Below are 21669 nucleotides of genomic sequence, written 5' to 3'. Positions count from 1 at the left end.
TAGTTAACTTGAAACAGAGAGTGGTATAAATGGGTCTCTTTCTGTTTGGCAAAATGTAACCAGTGTTGTGATGCATGGTTTAGTGCTGGTGCTTCAGTTGTTTCTTTCAATATGTATAAATGACTTGGATGAAGGAACCAAAGGTATAGTTTCTAAATTTGCTGATGAAACAGAGACAGGTGGGAAGTAAGATGTGAAGCGGATGTAAGAAGAATACAAAAGGGATGCAGATAGGTGAATTGAGTGGGCAACCATTTGGCAAATAGAGTATGTTAGGGTGCTGAGCCAGAACCGCAATTTATATGAGGAAGCCAGACTAGACCACTAGACCCCAGACTAGGGCAGCATGGACAAGTTGGGCCGAAGGGCCTGTTTCCATGTCGTAAACTTCTATGACTCTATACCTTGCAGCAGACTTTTAGGCATCCAACAATTAGACAACAGACAAAACAATTGAAATGAGTATGACCAATCCATGTAATAAATAAGATTCCAAGGACCCCCCCCCCCTCCTTCAATCCCCCACTAGCCATTCCAGCCAGTTACTTCCTTTCTTGGGTCCCTGTCTGAAGCTATCAAGTTGTTCTCTGATGTTATTGATGACTTGTGTAATGTTATAAGACTCGACTGTGACATGGGTTATGCATTTATTGCCTATAATTGTACACACACCCCTTGTTGTGTTAACTGGTAGTCCACTGCATATCATGTCTGTTGTGCATTGAATCTCAGTTCAGCCATTTCTTGGTTAACAGCCTCTAGTGCTTTTGAAGTGCTGTTCCCAGGTCTGTTCGTTCGCAAACAATATATTTCATATTCTTTGCACTAATCATTCCTGCTGCCCCTCCCAGAGATAGGGCTCCAAGGAACCTGTATCCTAGTGAGGATCCCGTTGTGCCCGAGTCTTCCCAATCAGCATAGAGTCCCTTGCTGATAGCCTGAGTTACTATTCTTCTCCGTATATGCCCCTTTCGAGGGCATGGAACTGTCAGTGGTCCTATTGTTGCCACTGCAAAACTGTTTGGGAGGTTTGGTGTTTCTGTCGTGTAAGTACCATTGAAGAGGAACATATATCCCTTCTTAGCCCGGTAACATCTAGTGTTTTGAGTTTGTTCATATTGCCAGTTGTTTGGTTTACTTGACTCCCCGTTTGATCCCACCACCTGTTAAGTATCAAATGGGCATGCCCATTTGGCTGAGCTTACGTGAGTTCCATTGCACTGTCCACAAATGAGCTGTTTTCCCGTGGTTATATTCGGACATTTCTGTTTATCACAAGTGCAAATAAACTGTCCGTTATTAACCCAACAGTGTTGACGGACACACTGTGTCTACACGCAGCAAACATTCTTGGAGACAAAGGCACAGGCACATCCTCATCCCTGCCCCGTAAAACAATGCGGATAGCTTGCAGTAACTGAACAAGCTTTTCCTCCCACCTGTTGGAACCCCCTGCACACAGGGTCTGTGGGATTTGGAAGTTCCACACATCTCCCCTGTATACCTCTTTTATACTTGCCAATTTGTCCCTACAGGGTGCATCTGATGTATCTACAGTATATAAGTCATGAGAGGTCCATCCAGGGATTGCTACAAATAGGCCCTCTACCGATTGTGCCCCTCTGGGAGGGGTAACATACAGTTCAATTCCTGTGTAAACGTACATGAGCTTTGTAACATAGATTATCCTCCAATCCAATCAAATTTACAGTCGCGACAATGCTAAGTAGTACAGTAACATACGCGATTACATACATATTCGTAATGATCAGATGTCAAGCCTAATGCTATAATTTATATAATCTCCAAAAGTTATATTATCTACTGACTTGCATGTGCCAGTTGTTCTTGTTTGCAGTCTTTGCCTGTGTTGAGGAAAGAAGTTCTGTTAGTTCACTCGTTCATTCATTCATGCATTTCTTTGTGTAATTTCAGCTGTGTCCAATGTTTCTATATACCTTTCCTTCTTATGTCTATACAGGCACAGGTGTCTCCACTAATTATAATTTCATATGGCCCATTCCATTTTAGTGCAAACCCTGGTTTGTCAGGCAATGTTTTTACTAGGACGTGACTTCCTGCTGTTAGAACGTCAGGGAGCATTTCAAGCTCTCTCTCTGCGTCTCTTTGTTCTTGATTGTCCTTTCCCAATTTGCACATCCCTTTGAGTTGGGTGCTTAGTTCCAAAACATATCTCCTGATTTTATCTTTAAATGGACCTACATCAGTGCCACCCGTTATGATGCCTTCTGGTAATTGCATCGCCCGTCCTGTCATTAGTTCATAAGGGGTTAATCCGGTTGTCTGGTTTGTGGTAGCTCTTAATCTTATTAGTATAGTGGGCAATACCTCTGTCCACATTTTTCCCAATGTTTGTATGGCTATAGCTCGTGCATTCTTAAGCGTTCTATTTATACGTTCCACCATTCCAGAACTCTGTGGGTGGTAAGGGATGTGAAATTTTTGTTTTATCCTCATTAATTGGCATACTGTTTTCACCATCTTTCCAGTGAAGTGCATCCTTTGGTCCAAATTGACTTGTAGGGGGTCTCCCCATCTAGGGATTACCTCTTCTGCCAATATCCTAGCCACTGTGGAAACAGTCCAATTTGTGGTAGGGAACATTTCTACCGACCTGGTGAACTTGTCTATAATAACCAGACAATAAGTTTTGCCGTGGGATTGTGGTAGTGGTCCTGTAAAATCTATTTGCAGATGTTCCCAGGGTCCCTTTGGCCTTGGCTGGTGTCCCATTTTAATTTTTATGGGTCTACCAGGGTTGTGTTGCACGCACATCACGCATCGGTGACAGTGTTGGGCTATATCTCTTCCCATTCCTTTCCACCACCATTCCTTTCCTATACTAGTTATCATGGCCTCTCTACCCACATGTGAGAGTAGTCCATGGTGTAGTTTTAATTGTGTGTTTTGTAATCACTCTGGTGCTATTTCCTTATCTTCCCATGTCCAAATGTTATCAGTCCCTTTGATTGCTCCCTGTGCTTCCCATCTCTCTTCTTCCTCTTTTGAGGTGTCCTCATGTAAGTCCCGAATATCTATTTTGTCCGGTCTGTTCTATCGTTGCTATTGGCAGCTTGCCAATTGTCTCCTGTCCTAAGGCTAACTGTGCCGCTCTGTCTGCGGCTTGGTTCCCTTTGAAATTTAACTAGTCCAGGTTATCTCTTCCTGGTGCGCTTTAATTTTGATAACTGCAGCTTCTCTAGGTTTCTCGCTATCTCTCAATAATGATTCAATTCTTTGCTGGTGCTTAATAGGGGTTCCTCCCGTGGTTATGAACCTTCTTCTTCCCCTTGCTGTCATATAGTCATGTATGACTCCGAATGCATAGCAACTATCTGTATAGATGTTCACCATTTTACCTTCAGATAACTCTATCGCCTGTGTGAGTGCCATGGGTTCTGCCACTTGCACGGATAGACCTCTGTCAATCCTTCCTGACCTTACTGTGTCTGATTTGTCATTCACCACTGCCCACCCCGTCCGGGGTGATCCTTCCACATATTTGCATGACCCACCTACAAAAAGGGTCTCCACAGCTGTTCAGGGTATATCCTTTATCCTACTCTCTCCTCTGTCCCTATCTATATCGTCAGAATTGTGTGGCTCTCCTACGTCTAAAATCCCTTCTGCTGGGTTAGTCCCTGTATCCCTTATTATTATCACGGACTTTCTTGGAGGTAGGAGGACAGCTTCCCACTTTAGCCCTTCTCATGTTTGAGACTGACCTTAGTTTTCCCGTGTTCAACATTTCCACCAAAATGTGTTTGGTGTGAAGGGTTATATTCCCTGTTATGCTTACTGGCTCGCTAATATTTACAGCCCAGGCGGCGCAATCCAAGGAGGCTATGCACCTTGGTAGTCTGGTGACTACCGGCCCCTCTGCGGTGGAGTAATAGCCTATGGGTCTCTTTCTGTCGCCGTGGTCCTGTGTTACCACTGCAGAATAGAACCCTCCCTTATTACTACAATGGATGTGGAAGTCCTTATTAGAATCTGGTAATCCTAGTCCAGGGGCTGATATCAGTTCTGTTTTCAGTTTGTTGTAAGCCTCTTCTTGCTCAGGTTCCCATTTTAAGGGATCTAAAGCTGGTTTTCCCCCTTTGACTAGTCTTTGTATGGGTTCTGCTAATTTTGCAAACCCTGGGATGAAACTCCGGCTCTAGTTGAATAATCCTTGCACCTTTCTGCCACCTCTTATGGTGACCGGTCATGGCTTTTTTTTAAAATCACCTTCTTTCGGTCCGTTGACATTTCTTTAAGGCCTTGGGATATAAGGTGTCCCAAGTATAGGACCCATGTTTTCCTGATTTGTGCCTTCTTTTGGGGCTCACTTTTAACCCTGTGGTTTTTAATTCATTCAGTACCAAATATAAGGCTTCTTGATGCCCTGACTTGGACTACAACGCTTTTAGGATGTTGTCTATATATTGTAGGACCGTACTACCCTCTGGCAGTTCTACACCATTCAGGATGCCACTTATTGCATGATGGAATATAGCAGGGCTATTATGGAATCCCTGTGGTAAACAAGTGTACTGTTTGTCCCCCACGGTACAGGCAAATTTGTGTTGGGATTCAGGATCCAACAGTAAGGACCAGAATTCATTGGCTATGTCCCATATTTTGTTCTCCTGTGACAGGCCATTCAGGATTGTCGAAGGACTTGCTACAATGGGGTGCAACTTGGGTGTGACTTCATTGAGTCTGGTGTAATCTATCGTGAGCCTATAGCTTCTGTCAGGCTTGCTCACTGGCCATGTTGGGGAAATAGTGGTGCTTGTGGTTTCTCTCAGAATCTTCCTTTCCACTAACACTTTAACTATCTCCACTACCACTTTCTCTGCCTCTGGTTTTATTGGGTATTGTCAGTGTGGCTTATGTTCCAGTCCCAGCCCCTTTATTGGGCACTTTTTAGTAAAACTGGTATTTACCTTTGTTTTAACCCACACCCTGAGGACGGAAGCACAGATGGCTCCGAACCCTCCTGTCTCTAATTCCCAATTTCTCGTGATGACTGGTCACCTTAATGGTTGAGGTGACTTGAGTTTCCCTATTCTAGTTTTACGACCATCCTGTCTTGGCCAGATTAATTCTCCCTTTCCAAGTCTATCAAAATCTTATTCTTTGACCAGATTATTTCCCATTATTATATCCTTGTTATTTTTGCACACATAAACCCTCATTAGTATATACAGATTTTTTATCTCTACTAATGTGGTCTCACTCATGTGAGTGGGTGTTTTGTTTCCCCCTATCCCGGTTAGGTAAATCATTTTATTTGTAGTGAGTAAGAGTAGGTCGGTGACAGATATGGATGCTGCCCCATCCACTAGTATCTCACAGTGCCTGACCCCTACTAGTGCAGGCATGAGGCGAATGTGCAAACTCCACACAGACAGTGACCCAAGCTGGGAATCGAACCCAGGACCCTGGTGCTGTGAGGCAGCAGTGCTAACTAACCGCTATGGATGGTCTGCTAAAAGTCAGTGCCTGCTTAATGTGTCTCTCCCAAGTAACTTTGTGTGCGAGGTAGCCACCCTTGTGACTTTTCCAACTACACATGGCAACCCACTTTAAATCTGAACTACCTAGCAGTGATAAAAAGGTGGAGCTGGGAAGGAGAGATTGAGAATATACCAAAGGCAACAACAAAACAAAAAGTTAAAGATTTCAGCATGGGGTGGGGCAAGATATTAGAAAAATGGGAAATGCCGAAGCTGGCCACTCAATGTTCACACCACAACTTGTACATGATTAATGCAGAAGGTTAGCCATTTTGCTTTTCAAATCAACCACTGGATCATTGAAGAGCGCATGGCTTTGTTATATTATTTGATCAGCTGTTGCAAAAACATGAGAACACTGCAGTTATCAGTCATTGCCCTTGGTTTCTAGAATAGGACTGTCCATAATGCCAGATGGTATGGTTCACATGAAGGTAAACTCTCAACTAAAGTAGATCCATCATAACATATCTGGTCATATCAGGTCCTGCCTTCCATTTCAAAAGAATGAAGCATGAATGTTTTGAAATTTTAGTAACATTTTATTTAAAACAAATTATATGAGGAATACGGAAAGTATTTAAGTGTACACTTAGAAAAGTATACAAATAACTCAGATGATTTCCTCTAATACCTGTGCCCAAGTGTTGCTCGCACAGATGTTGAACCTGTTTAGTGACAAGTGGTCTTGTGTAATTGTGCCTGATTAGTGAATCCTATTCAGGGCAGCAAGGGATTGATGGGAGGCAACAAGAAAAATACATGGACCTCCAAAAATTAAGTGGTGAGTTCCCTAAATCCCCCCCTCACCACAACTCATAGGCACGTCAATTCATGTTGGGGGAAAGACACTGAAGCATCATGTGTGGAAGACGCTTGAAATGTTAAAGTGCTTCAGCACTTGCCTTTTCTGGTGGTTAATTTATACATAGTGCAAATCTGAATTTGATAATTCTTGACATTCTTGGCATTTGTTGCTACTTTAAAGGGTTTTTTTGGGGATAAATCTAATGAGCGAACATATATAGTCAGTGCTGTCCTACACCTGAGAAGTGATTGCATAAAAATGAAGAGGGCAATGAATTAGTGTCTGATTTATGCTTTAACTACTAAGATCCGTAGTTTAACACAGAAAGGGTATTGCTTATTCTTTTACTATTGTAGGCTAGCCCACAAAATAATGGCAGTTCTAAGTAATTGAATACAAGATAAATGAGGGACAAAAAAAACAAGTATTCATATCTCAGGTGATCTGGTCCCCTCTGCAGCTTTTAAAGATTTTTTTCCCAAAAAGGTTTACATTTACAAATACATATACAAAAAATAATAATTCTATATTGTTCTAGTATAAAGCTGAACATCAATTCAAAACAAGTGCAATATCATTGGCAATAATAAACTATTCCATAATTTCTTGCAGTTGTCTTCGTTGAAGGCAAGTTGATGCTGTATATTCCAGAAGGTGGTTAAGCTGCTGGAAAAATAAAGAGGGAAGGCAGGAAAGGTGTGCTGAAGAGCTCAAGGGCCAATCCAACTACTTTCATTGAAGTAGTCATCATTCGGCCAATTAACTAGATGGCAGTTGGTTCACTGGTTACAAAGTGATTGTGGAGGAACTGCAGACCAGCTCATTTGCAAATAGTCACACAATTCATATGTAACAAAAACATTTTCCTCTTCCACCAATTCCAACAAGCATATGATCTTCATCAAGTCTGTAGCTCACCAGCAGACTCTGGTGACAGGATCTAATCTGACAGCCTTCTTTCAGAAGGGCCAATGTACAAAATGTTTCAACAGCAGACAAGCATTGCATTCAAGTTAAGTGTTTGGACAATGCTATCCATAGTGTCCAATAATTTAAGTAAAATACTATCAAGGTAATTTATTCACATATAATACAAGGCTTTTCAATACTAAGTGGTGTTTTATTTAAGCTTCAATGGGTATAGCTGTGTGAAAAGTGGCACTCCTTACAGAGTAACCTTGCTTAGTCTATGCGCTGATCTGGGTAGTGTCAAGCATGACCGGATTTGTGGCTTAACCTGTCGTCTGCAGCAGTACCGCTTTCTCAGAATAAAGTGAAATTTCACTGAAGGGTCCAGAGCATAAAACACATTGGCATTGTCTGGAATCACAAGCTCTGAAAAGCAAAGGAAATGTATAAGGTTATTTACACATGCATTTTGATAGTGCTGATTGGCTCAGTAGAATACTAGCAGAAATCCCATTCAATTTTTTTGTTTCGTTGCTAAATTGCCAGAGGGCCAAAAAAAGGCAGGTAAAAAGGCTTTCAATTTCAAAATAATGATTCTTGCATCTTTTCTCCCCCCACAAAATACCTGGCTTGGATTAGAAAGAAGAAACCAGAATAATGTTAACTATTTGCAACCAACTCCAGCTGTGCATCTTTCAACACAATATTGCTTTCAGAGAATTGGTTGATATTAGTTGCTTTCATTAGGTCCTGACAATTGTTACTTATTGAGGAATATAAACTCAAATTCCTCCAAGTTGGAAAGAAAGCAAAATACTGCAGATGCTGTAAATCTGAAATAGAAACACAAAATGCTGGAAAAAACTCAGCAAGTTCGGCAGAATCTGCGGAGAAAGAAAAAGAGTCAACATCAAGTCTGTATCACTTTAACTTGTTTTTCTCTCTCTACAGATGCTGCCAGACCTGCTGAGTTTTTCAAGCTCTATTTTTATTTCTCCAAGTTGGATCCAGTTGAGTGCAACTGGAGCCATTCAATAATAGGAATATGGATTTTCCAAGCTTTTTGGTGAAATATAAAGAAAATACCAATCTGCTGCCAAAAGGTGGCTACTTATCGTAAATTGAGATACAATTTTCACCTTTATCTTTTGAGATGATCTGTATGAGCTGATAATCCTCCATCAGTTCTGGTTCAAGGTTGTGCTTGGACATGGCTCTCTGGATAATCACAGATGTCCTATCTTGATTTGTCACCTAAATAGAAAAAATATTTACTTTTCTTTAGGAATAATAAAAAAAGTGCAAGCCCTTAAAAATGGCTGTTTTCGCTCAGTAGATATATAGTGGCATTGTATTAAACACTGTACAAGCTACAGAGAAATAATATCCATTTATATAACTGTAATGTCTTAGGACTGGTATTGCAAAAACTTGCCTTCAATGCACCAAAATCCATTTGCTATGAGCAGTGAGGGAACATGCTTAAATATCTGAGAGAAACAGAGCCCAGTGTTTCACCACAAGGATTCCTGGGCAACCTTACCTATATTTGTAGTTTAAAGCAAACAAATAAATTTGTCCAAAACAAAACCAATTTAAATGCTCCATTCTTTCCCTTATACCATTTGCTTACTTTTAACATTTATTGTTCATAGAGCTAAAAGCTCAATTCTCAATCTGACATATAATATTAGTTCACGTTTATATAAAAGTGATTCATAAAAATAATTGTGACATGAAGCAACATTTAGTCCCTGAATGGAGTTCAGAAACTTAATATTTGCCTCAAATTTTGAAACACTGGACTTGTGTAGGTAAACAGGATATTGAAGTGACCAAAATGTACTGCAGTGTTTTTTTTAAACAAACTCCTTTTGGTTTTTGTTCAGTCCTATGTTACATCTGGAGCTCATTTCTCCCAGCTCAAGTTTGAGCAGTCCAGCAAATGGCTGATCCCATGAGATGAAGTACACTGGCAGATCTGGGTATTTGTTTGAGAGAATTGGGAAGTTTTCCCAATTGAGAGACTGTGCACGCTTTTCTTCTTTTAAGCTGCAGTCCGTGGTTTACAAATACAATTTTTCCAACCACTCAGAAACAAAGCTCTTCGTAAATATACGGAAGAGCAACAATGTTATAGTACGAGATCCCATCAATTCGCAATTGTCAATATCCGAGAACTACAACCTTTTGTATCTTTGATCGGCATATTCAGTATTTTCATATTTTGGACATGTTAAAAATCATGTCGTTCCAGGATGAATTGCAAGACATTCAAGGTACTGTAAATTAACAAACATACCTCCTGATTAATGATAATATCCTCCAGCATAAGAAAGGGATGGTCTATCATTCATAAGAATGAATTTCATGCTGTCATTTGGTAACAGAACTCTTGGGAATGGTCAGCTGCCGAAGGACTAGTCCAGTTACTGGTGCAGACTTTGTCTGCAGTGATCTCACGCACCACTCTGATTAACCTGTCAGGATGCATATCAGCGAAGATGTGCTTGGTCTCCCGAGATTGCTCCATGTGTACCTTAGCTCCATCCCCATGACAAGCTATCAATCTGAGCACTGAAAAGAATTTACTTGTGCCAAGTTCAAACATGGCAATGTTATGTTATGAATTCACAAGCTGGATCTCTGCCAGTTGGCATCACATTCATAGCATTGTCAGAGTGTAATCTTGTGAAGACGCATAGAACAGAGAAACATATGTTTCACACATTCCAAGTTTCCTGTTATTCTTGGTGGGATTGGTACCTTATGATAGAAAAGTTTCTGCATACATCTTTGGCATTAGAAAAGCTCTCCCCCATTATGAAAGACTATCACGATATATTCAGAATGCTTGTATGGAAAATTGTGTGGATCTTTCTTAAAGGAAGTCAATTTTAACTAACCCAGTCTCTGTACATTGATGGCAATACTGATTACAAGTGCAATTCCAATCTATTAAATGGGGCAATTCCTTTCAGCATTCATGAGGCATGCTGCATTGCAAATTTTCAGTTTGAAACAATATTTTAATTTGTTGACTTTATTCAATCTCAAGTGAAAAATAATTTCTACAATATCTTAACCAAACTGGGTCAAGAAGACTGTCCTGAACAACAGCAGAATTGAAATAATTTCAACTTCTAATGGCTGTCTTGGCTCAGGTGCTGTTTCAGACACAAGGTGTGTCTACAACTAATATGTATAATTAATTGGTTGTACACACTGAAGTGTCTCAGTCCAGATGAAGATGATAGGCTAAATTCCTCCAATCAGATCTGGAGATTGCGTATCTGTTTGATATTGTTAATTGCCATCTTCATTATTCAGGAAAAAATGTGTCAAATGATAGGTGCATGAATCTGTTTGACTAACCTCACTAAATTATTCGAGTGACTAGAGTACTTAAAGATTTTCAAAAAGATATTTGCTAAAGTACTGCACAGTACAAGCAACATTGAAGCCACTGGGATGAAAGAAGCAGTAGCAACATGGATACAAAATTGGTTAAGAGATAAAAGCAGCGTAGTTAAACAATTATCATTGGTAATTAAACTGCACCCTTTCATCACCTCCATTTTTGCTTTGCTCTTTTCTATTCTCTATTCTTTTAAATTCCATGCAAGCCCCAAGGAATGCCTGGCAAAAATTAGTCAATTAGCCAACAGGAGGACCAGAACTACCCATAGTTAGTCATGCGGTAATCAAGTGACCTAGATTTCAATTTGTATCTCTTAACTGCATTGTTGCACAAGGGGTGAGGAAATAGTACATAATTAGTAACAGCTCATCCCTTAAATAAACATATTAAAGTACTACACCTTGTTGTGTTCTGTATAGTTAATGAGTAAGGACATTTAAAAAAAGGCTCCAAACTCAAACAAAATGCTACAACATTCTATAAGAAAGCTGAAATGGTCAGAGCGCTCAGGAATCAAAAGCTTCAGTGACATGGAAAGTTGACAGTGAAGTAGCACTGGTCACAGTCACACAAGTCATCTTGAGTATGACTGTGTGGTAACAAATGGTTCAGAGGCCAGTTTTTGCCCTCAAAAATAAATGTCCTCTTGCATTTATGTCTGTACTGGCAGAAATTAACAACCTTTATACAACATGAATAAAGAAAACAATCCACGTACTTACCAAAACGCTTTTGTATAGATTTCCATCGTCATTCTCTAGGCTGACCTGTATAATACAGCTATCTTCTTTCTGCTTGTCGAGCATGGGACCTGCATTGCCTGACTGAGTGACTGAGGCAAAACACTTGTGAACCTTGGTCGGCTTGGGTAATGGCGGTGATACTGGCGACGATGATACTGGCAGCAGCGATACTGACGATGCTGGCGGCGGCGATACTCGGAATGTAATTCCCGAGGAGCAGGAGGTGTCCGCAGAAGACAAGGATTCGGGTGACTGCAGAATTATTTTAGAAAAAAATTGCCAATGATTATATTTCAGAGAGGTCCTTCTTCCCAGTTACATTTACTTTGACACAAACTTTCTGCCATTCCCTCAGAAGTAGGGACATTGTGGACACAATAGTTTGGCCTTGAGGAATGCACAATTTCAAGGTAGTTATACTGAAATCTTTACCTTGTGATTCTTCCAAGCCAAAAATCAATGCTGATGAATGATACCATCTAATGTCTACTAGTCGCCAAGCCAACATTGGCAGTTATCATTTAGCACATATGTATAAGTGCCCGGTGGGCCATTACATTCAGATATTTAAGCTATGCTTAAATCGTCAAATAGTCCCTTTGGGATTTTGGTTTACACACTGTTGAGCACTCCCATACTCACAGGAATGTTATCCTGCCTGCCTCACCTGGTTCCTCACTTGCAGCACCCACTGACACTGATTGAAATGAAATACATCCAGTGGTGATGCTTTGTGCAGGTGAGGCAAAGTACCAGAAAAGGAGACAAGAAAACACAGAAAGATAGAAGGGAATTAAAAGCCAAATCACTCTAATGCAGATCTTGAGATGCAGAGTATTGGCAATGCAGTAACATTATTGGAGAGATGGAATACAAGGACTGAAAAAGGAGAATCTATAAAGAGGGAGGGTATTTTAAAACTTCTGAATTACTGAAATTTCCAAAGAACAGGTCGTCAACATATTCTAAGTGACGATCCAGGTCATTGATAATCTCCCAAGAAATATCACTCGCCATTGGAGAATATGCTGCAGAATAACTAAAGGTCAAGTGCAGAAAAGAATCAAAGCAGGCAGTCAGGAGGGACTCTGATGTACAAGCAGAGCTGCATTGCTTTGTTGCTATTGGTGGAGTAGTTTGTTAGATTTTGATCCAAAGTGCTGTTTTTGTGGACCACACACATGAAGTTGTTCTGGTCACAACAGCCCGTGTGTTAAATTTACCATAAAAATCAGCCTGCACTATCAAAGATGTTTCAAACTTAAATTCATGATATTGGTTATTACTGTGACGTGGATCTGCCTCTGTACATATTTAATAAAATCTATGCAAAAGAAGCTTGTATTTCATATGAACAAAATCAGTTTGCATTCCATGCAGTTAATTATAAATTTTCTGGCATCTGATGGCTTTATAAACAACATGGGTTGAATTTTGTTGAGACTGAAGTCTCACCTGCAGATCTGAAACTTTGACCAGTGCTGTAATCTGGGGTTGCATATTGCAGGCAGAAGCCAATTATGAGGCTGTCGCTTTTAATACATTCAAATTAAGGACGACAGCTTGTTCCCAAGAGGTGTGTTAGCCCAATCAGATATTATGTGCCCATGAAGAAAGGCATGCTGCGTTTGGGCAGGCAGAACCAGTGATCAGGTTAGGTGTTGGTGAGCACCCTTGTATCCCATTGATAATCAAAGTACAAAGTACAAAGAACTCCCACAATATGTTTTGTGAGAAATGCCTCTGTCACCTTTTTCTGGGGTCCTTCTTGAGCGTAAGCGTATGAAGTGCAGGGCTCTTCGCTTTCTGAACTGCTGGAATTTGATGAAACGCTGACCGACTTGATGCTCTCTGCTGAACTCCCACTCTCGGGGGGTTTAGACTGGTCAGAGCTCTTAGTCGGAGTGCCGTTTGCATTACCATCTCCTCCTAGAAATAGGCTGCATGAAGAAAAAGGATCAGTCAGCAAAAATACTAGAAGACTATTAAAAGTCATTGCATTCTACAGAAAGAGTTTACAGCTGATTAAAGTGGCACTTGGTTACCCAACAATGGCCCAATACATGGACATATTTTGAAGTAGAGGTACATACTCTTTCCCACCCACAGTTGATTATGCAACTTATTGCAGTGGTCACTGCTGCCTCAGCGCTGTTGTCACTGACAGTGGTGGCAGGGCTTACATCAGAGAATTCTGGCCTTAGTTGTCCTTTGAAACCTAGAAAAATTCTTGCAAACAGGGTTGACTTGTACGGTGAAGGTAAAAGTGAACAGTGCGGCCTCAGCAGTCGCTTTCCTTGTCGTTAACCACATGGGGTCTACTACATCATAAACCCGCACAAAATCTTCACAACACAGCCCATATTGCCTGTCTGATTTCTTGTGCAGCATTATATGTATCGGAGGGAGAAAAAATGCATTTATGAGGTGAAAAATTGAGGCCACTAATATAAGCATAGCACAATAGGACTGAAAGTACAAGCGTTATGGAATAACCATGACTTTTATTTTCTAGACGTCGCTGGATTCCGGGGAAGTGCCGGAAGATTGGAAAACGGCTAATGTTACGCCGTTGTTTAAGAAGGGTGCCAGGCAAAAGGCGGGGAATTATAGGCCTGTTAGTTTAACGTCTGTTGTAGGTAAAATGTTAGAAGCCGTCATCAAGGAGGAAATAGCGAGGCATCTTGAGGGGAACTGCTTGATAGAGCAGACGCAGCACGGTTTCGTTAAAGGGAAGTCGTGTCTGACAAATTTACTGGAGTTCTATGAGGATGTGTCTAGGGCGGTGGATAGAGGAGAGCCGGTGGATGTGGTCTTTCTTGATTTTCAGAAGGCGTTTGACAAGGTACCTCACAAGAGGTTCTTGCAGAAGGTCAGGGGGCATGGAGTTGGGGGTAGGGTGTTAGCGTGGATAGAGGATTGGTTGTCAAATAGGAGGCAGAGAGTGGGGGTCAATGGGTGCTATTCGGATTGGCGGGTGGTGACTAGTGGAGTGCCCCAGGGGTCGGTGCTGGGGCCTCAGCTATTTACCATTTATGTAGATGATCTGGAGGAGGGAACCGAGTGTAGGGTGTCGAAATTTGCTGATGACACCAAAATTGGTGGAAAGGCAAATTGTGCGGAGGGTGGTGAGAGTCTACAGAAGGATCTAGATAGGCTGGGCGAATGGGCCAGGAAATGGCAAATGGAATTTAATGTTGGCAAGTGCAAGGTGGTCCACTTTGGTAGGAATAATGGTAGGAAGGACTATTACTTACGTGGAGAAAAACTGCAGCAGGCGACGGTGCAGAGGGACCTCGGGGTCCTTGTGCATGAGTCGCAAAAACCCAGCTTGCAGGTGCAGCAGGTGGTCAGGAAGGCAAATGGGATGCTGGCCTTCATCGCGAGGGGGATTGAATATAAAAGTAGGGAGGTCTTGCTGCGGCTGTATAGGGCATTGGTGAGGCCGCAGCTGGAGTACTGTGTGCAGTTTTGGGCGCCGTACTTACGCAAGGATATTTTGGCCTTGGAGGGAGTGCAGAGGAGGTTTACTAGGCTGATGCTGGAGTTGAGGGGGTTGAGCTATGAGGAGAGGCTGAATAAATTAGGCTTGTACTCGTTAGAGTTTAGAAGAATGAGGGGAGATCTCATTGAGACGTATAAGATGATGAATGGGATGGATAGGATAGAGGTGGAGAGACTCTTCCCGCTCAGAAAGGATAGTAGGACTAGGGGGCACAGCCTCAAGTTAAAGGGGGGGCGGTTTAGAACGGAGTTGAGGAGGAACTTCTTCACTCAAAGGGTGGTGAATCTCTGGAATTCTCTGCCCGTTGAAGTGGTGGAGGCTACCTCGCTAAATATTTTTAAGACGCGGGTTGATGGGTTTTTGATAAGAGAGGGAATTAAGGGTTATGGGGAGAGGGCGGGAATGTGGAACTGAGCCACGACAGATCAGCCATGATCTTATTGAATGGCGGGGCAGGCTGGAAGGGCTAGTTGGCCTACTCCTGCTCCTATTTCTTATGTTCTTATGAACAATATATTTTAGCTGTGTAGCATGCAAGAATCAATATTTTTCACTATCTTCTTGCGTGAAACCAGACACAACATTTAGTTCCTCCGCCATTTCCCTTTTCTCCATTATGAAGTCTCTTGTTTCTAGTTGTAATGGCTCCACATTTGTCCTAGTTCATCTTTTCCTTTTCACATGCATCAAGATTGAATAAGAGGTAAAAGGAAAGTGGCGTTTGGGCCAGCATTTATTGCCCATCCCTAATTGTCCTTGAATGGAGTGGCTTGTTAGGATATTTCAGAGACATTTAAGTGTCAACCATACTGTTGTGGGTCTGGAGTCACATGTAGGCCAGACCAGGTAAGGATGGCAGATTTTTTTTTGCTAATGCATTACTGAACTAGATTTTTTTTAAATGACAATTGTCTACAGTTTTTTTGGTAATTATATCTTTAATTCTAGATTTTTATTGGATTAAAAAAGTAAGCCTTAATTTCTCAACTGGCTTGCATTTACATTTGCTTCACCTCTTTCCATTAATTCATTTTCAAGGCACTGTAGTGCAGAGTTAGCACATGGCCCTTTCATGTGCTTCCAAGGGTCTGATGTGGGGTGACTTTGGGATGTCTTAACCTGGCACTCATTCCTGTGAAACAATGTGATTATTCCAGAGTTCAGCCAGAGGCTGCATTGTATGGCTGTTGGGGGAAGTTGAAAGGTCACAATTTTGGAGTTCAGAAATTAAGGCAACATGACAACATAGCGCAAACTTTACACTGAATTCATACAATACCCATTCCTTAATTGCAACTGTGTTTCCTGAATTGACAAACATTTCATTGGTCACCACAGACTTTCCACATGATGAACATAAGGAACAGACTAACATTCAACAGCAAGTATCTAGAAATGGCCTCAAGGCGTCAAGATGATTCTGGTTTACTTTTGCGCTGCCTGGATTCTCAAACACATGATTAATTTGCAACGGACTGTTCAGCACTCAAAACACTTCTGAACTCCCAAAGTTAGTTCAAAGCCAGAGAGTTGGATTTTCTGGTTCACAAGCCTGCTGACAACACAACAATCTTCACATGACCACTTTATAAAGCTCAAGCAGGTGAAGAACTTCAGGAGGCCATCCAGGACAGGAAATTTATCAGAACACACTGCTGAGTGGAATATTAGTCTTTACCATGCAGTATACTTCGTGACAAGCAATCGTGGATTGGACAGATGCACACCACGTGGAAACTGCCATAGGATGCAGTGTGACTAATTTATATTTCAGTACTTAATATTTGTGGTGTTCTCTGCTCCAGCTGTTTTAGCCACCATTCTGTAAAATGAACAATTGTATTTAATCTTTTTTCAGGCTGTTTCTGGTCTTTAAATTTTTCATTGTTTCACTGCACCTAAACGCTTCAGGCCAATTCACCACTTTATGAATGGGTCACCCTCATTGCAATTGCATGCATTTTAAAATATTAAGGGCGTGATATCCAAGAGAATGGCCATTTCAATAATTCTTCTTCTTTGGCACTCCCTCAGATGACTTTCCACACTAAAAACAAGTGTTCTCAAGTGACACAGTCTATCACACGTGGGCAGAAACTGGTTGGAGGGTGAGGTAATGAATGGCCTGCTGTTGAAAGACAGATGTTTTCCAAGCCACTCAATCACCATGATTTCAGAGAAAGGGCATTTCCAATTTTCATTCAAAGTCCTCAAATCTTTTGCATGTCAACACATCAATTGCAATTAAAACAATACACTGCAGATTTTGGTAAACCTGAACTTAAAAAAAGCAAATACGAGGAATACTCAACGGTCTGGAAGCATCCAGGAAGACAGAAACAGAGTTAATGCTTTTGTTAGTTCAATATAATAGTTCTAAAGAAGAACTTCAAATTTCAACATAATTGGCTCGATACTTCATTCTATTTGTGAACTTCTATTTGTCAAAATTTAAAATAATTTCTAGAAGTCCAAATTCCAACACAGTAGATTGGACAATATTAATACTTGAGAAATATACTGTACTTTAACTTGCAATCACCAAGTTCCACTGCAGAACACGTTGTTGTGTACATTGTTCATCATTAATACACTTGAACACAGATTCAACAATACACAAAAAAACTGCAGATGCTGGAAATCAGACAAAAACAGAAAATGCTGGAAATACTCAGCAGATCAGGCAGCAGCAGCTGTGGAGAGAAAAAAACACTCACTGATTCAGGTTGTGACCTTTCGCCTTGCCTTGTCCTGGACATGTTCAAATAAAAGAATTCAATCACCTCAGAGCTAGCCATTTTTGAATAGGTAGGAATAGGCTGGTCAGGTTTCTTTCAAGAGTAAAATTTAAACTTATGGATATCAATCACTAGCTTCTTTGAAAATATAATAGATTAAGACATCAAGTTCAAGGGTTTAGCCGATCCCCTAAATTATGTTCAAGCATCACGTGGAAGTTACATCAAGCTGAATCGTACTGCTAACTTTTCTGAATACTTTATACTTTGCACAAAATATTGTTTCGGGCTACACAGATGCTGAGACATTCAGTAATAAGCAGAAATTAATTAGAAAGCACAAAAGATAGCATTGAACATGAACGTATTGTGATAGACTCACTTGATGAATGCCCCAGTTTATCTCAAGGTGTCTGCCACTTATACAAAGAACAAAGAAAGGTACAGCACAGAAATAGGCCCTCCGGCCTTCCAAACCTGTGCCGATTGATGTCCTAACTAAAAAACCTTCTTCCCTCACTTGGTCCGTCTCCCTTTATTTCCTCCCTATTTATGTTTTGAACAAAGAACAAAGAACAACCCAGCACGGGAAACAGGCCCTTCGGCCCAACGAGCCCGCGCCGCCGCATCACCCTACACCTATTCTACCCTGCATGTCTACGAATGGAACTCCTAACTTAGCCAGATTCAGGGGAGAATAGTGTCAATTTGGTAAGACCAATCAGCCTAAGAGCACACCTTTGGGGTGTGGGAGGAAACCGGAGCGCCCGGAGGAAACCCACGCAACCACAGGGAGAATGCGCAAACTCCCACAGACACAGGCCCAAATCCATGTATCTGCACAGCTAGCAGTGCAAGTCACTGAGTTGTTGCGGCGCCCGTCTACCGGTCCAGGTATTGAAACTCAATATTGATGACTGCTGTGCGTATGTCAGAGCATCTTTATTCAGATTGCCACTGATGGTAAGATCGTTGTCTCAGTTGTAATGTGGGCGGACTGAGATAGTCCTAAAGTATTCCAGATGACCCTTGTGGGAGTACTCCATCATTGGAAGTGCTGCCTTTTGGTTAAGACAAGTAGATACAAAGAGATTTCATGCCTCTAGGTGGAAAATGGCAGAGAATACGATACTGGGTAACATTTCACCATCAACAAAGAGCTCCATCAACCAACACCATTAAAAATTGCTTTACCATATGGTAGAATCCTGTATGCAAATAGGCTGCCACATCTGCTTATAGCTCTGAAAGCAATCAATTCGTTATCATGTTGTAAGACAGACTTGATTTGTACATTCAGATTCAACTAACACATCAGAATACAAAATTGAAAGTTAAGCAGCAGCCTGAATGCACATTCTAATGACGTTACCATCAAATCATGCGATTGGTTCTGAAACCTCACAATCCAACAAAAGTTATCTTGGTGATGTCGTGAAGTAAAATAAACCAATAATAAAATTTTGTTCCTTCTCACAAAACGTAAAATCAATTCCTTGAACTGTCGGTACGACCACACACCATGGCAGGAACCCCACCACAGAAATTCATTATTACAGCATGTGAAAAGTTTCTGTTATGGTACCTGTGGGGATCCTTAAAGCAAATAAACCAAATTTACCAAACAACCCCAAATGAAAATAACTTATCAAGCGCGATTTTACTCTAACTTTTAATAAAAATCAGAATCAATGCAAATTTAACTAATTAGCAGACAAATCAGTCGGTACAAATTATACATGGAATAGCAGATATGCAGGTCTGTTTCCTCCAGCTATTCCCTTTCGTTTGTTATGTTGTCTGCCACATGACCTGCCTCTTTTAACTTTATTCCTGTTGGCACTATTTCCAGATCAAGGGACCAGTACTTTGTATCCAAATATTAAAATCAATCCCTGTACAATTGATACAAATGCTTCAAGGTTCCTTTCAAATGATTTTTAAAACAATTAATTCACAAAACATCTGAAAACAATTACAAATTTTTCTCACCATGACTGCTTCACATTGTAAATGCAGAGAAATCTAGACCAAAAGCACACAAGAAATGTAAAGCTGAGACTTGGGCAGTATGATGGCATAGTGGTTAGCACTGCTGCCTCACAGCACCAGGTTCAATTCTGGCCTTGGGTGACTGGTGGAGTTTGCATGGTCTGTGTGGGTTTCCTCTGGGTGCTCCAGTTTCCTCCCACAGTCCAAAGATGGATTAGCCACAGTATATGGGAATCGGGCCTGGGTAAGAGAGAGTCGGTGCAGACTTGATGGTTGAATGGCCTCTTTCTGCCCTGCTTTGGTCCAATGAGATACAAATTAATGACTGAAAATGCGAAGGTGGAGAATACAACATCACATAGATGGAAAGCTGTCAATAGCAATGTAAAATGGAAACACAGCTAATCAAATTCCTTGGGAATAGAATGGCTTAAAGTGACCAAACCTTGGCAGACAGGTTCAACCACAAGTGTCACATACAAAGTGATCATGTCATGTGGGTTGCTTTTGGTTTTGACAGCAGTTGCCAAGCCACTGCTCATCATGGTGGTGCACACTGAGGCATAGATGATGCCAGCATTTTCCTGTCATTTAGTGTTGTCCAGATGTAAAAAAAATCAAACTTCAGATTTGCTTTGTGTGTCCTACTGGTTTTCTGATTTTGGATACCTTGCACGGGCACCCAACCGTCTTCCATCCCTTAAATGTACCCAAGCCAAAGTCACCACTGCCTGATGGGAGATTTGTCCTTCTGCATTTGTCATTTTATCTTTCCATGAGTTGCCTAAAATTTGCCACAAATAGCAAAGATGGAAGTTATTGGGATCCCTTTCATGATAATTGCCAAGTTGTTCACTTTTCACTCATGTACAAGATCCAGAGAACACAGGCCTCAAACCAGCACCCAGGTTTCAAGTCAGATTGATGTTATTTCATGCACATTTCCTGAGTCAGCCAAAGGTTACAACTGTTTTTCTCCAATGCAAGTCAAATTCTACATCAAGGTAGACTGTCTATCATGGACACAACGTAGAAGAATTTACTCAACTTCTAGCAAAGTCTTATTTAATATCATTGAGATATAACATTCTGACCCAGGACCATCATTTCCTTGGGCTTGCTGTTGGTTTTTAGCCCAGTGTTCTCAGCACTTTGTATGGCTCACAACAATGGAGAACGGATTATAGACATGGAAAACAACCCATACATATTTCTAGCTGAGTCTGCACACAGATGATTAGCACAGCATCCTCCACTTAGAATTTTTCAATTAAGACATGCTGTATTGTCTTCCCTTTCAGTCTGTATTGATTGCAGAGCTTGCTATCTGACCTAGTATGTAGATAAACTCCTTCCACACAAGTCCAAGTAAACACTCAGCAATATCAACCGATCCACTTAGTTACTAATTACGCAAGTTTCTGAACACTTTCTTTCCAACATTTGGAAAAAGGTCATGCATATGGATTTCTTGAGTGGAAAGATTGCTTCAATCTTAAAATAAACTATCAAGTAGACCTTAAAGATTTGAATCATGGTGTTGAGGGAAATGACCACTTCGGAGTCAGACTTGGGGTGCAACAATACAGTTTTATTTAACAAAGCTTCGTGGAGAAAAAGCACTGGCACTCTGCAGTACTGGGCAGCTACCTTCTCTCAATAGAAATCATAGAAACCCTACAGTACAGAAAAAGGCCATTTGGCCCATCAAGTCTGCACCGACCACAATCCCACCCAGGCCCTATCCCCATATCCCTACATATTTTACCCACTAATCCCTCCAACCTACGCATCTCAGGATACTAAGGGGCAATTTAGCATGGCCAATCAACCTAACCCGCACATCTTTGGACTGTGGGAGGAAACCAGAGCACCCAGAGAAAACCCACACAGACACAAGGAGAATGTGCAAACTCCACACAGATAGTGACCCAAGCCGGGAATTGAACCCAGGTCCCTGGAGCTGTGAAGCAGCAGCGCTAACCACTGTGCTACCGTGCCACCCACAATATGTTGTTTAGTTATTTG

General features: G+C 41.2%; 1 protein-coding gene across 1 annotated transcript in view; it reads right to left on the bottom strand.

Moving 5' to 3' along the window:
* Positions 1-6060: 6060 nt before the first annotated feature.
* LOC145348583 (ral guanine nucleotide dissociation stimulator-like 1) overlaps positions 6061-21669 on the bottom strand; it is a 141986-nt gene continuing 126377 nt past the window's right edge. Inside the window, exons 32-35 of the mRNA XM_080196771.1 lie at positions 13157-13346; positions 11386-11658; positions 8382-8496; positions 6061-7668 (exon numbers count right to left, since the gene is read on the bottom strand). Coding sequence (XP_080052897.1) covers positions 7499-7668; positions 8382-8496; positions 11386-11658; positions 13157-13346 — 748 coding nt within the window. The 3' untranslated portion in view covers positions 6061-7498. The remainder of the gene's footprint in view (positions 7669-8381; positions 8497-11385; positions 11659-13156; positions 13347-21669) is intronic.

This window comes from Carcharhinus amblyrhynchos, chromosome 9 (genome assembly GCF_965287045.1).
Source record: "Carcharhinus amblyrhynchos chromosome 9, sCarAmb.v2.hapA, whole genome shotgun sequence".
Taxonomy (NCBI): Eukaryota; Metazoa; Chordata; class Chondrichthyes; order Carcharhiniformes; family Carcharhinidae; genus Carcharhinus; species Carcharhinus amblyrhynchos.
The sequence above is the reverse complement of the archived record's forward strand: the minus strand, read 5'-3'. Positions and strand labels throughout refer to the sequence as shown.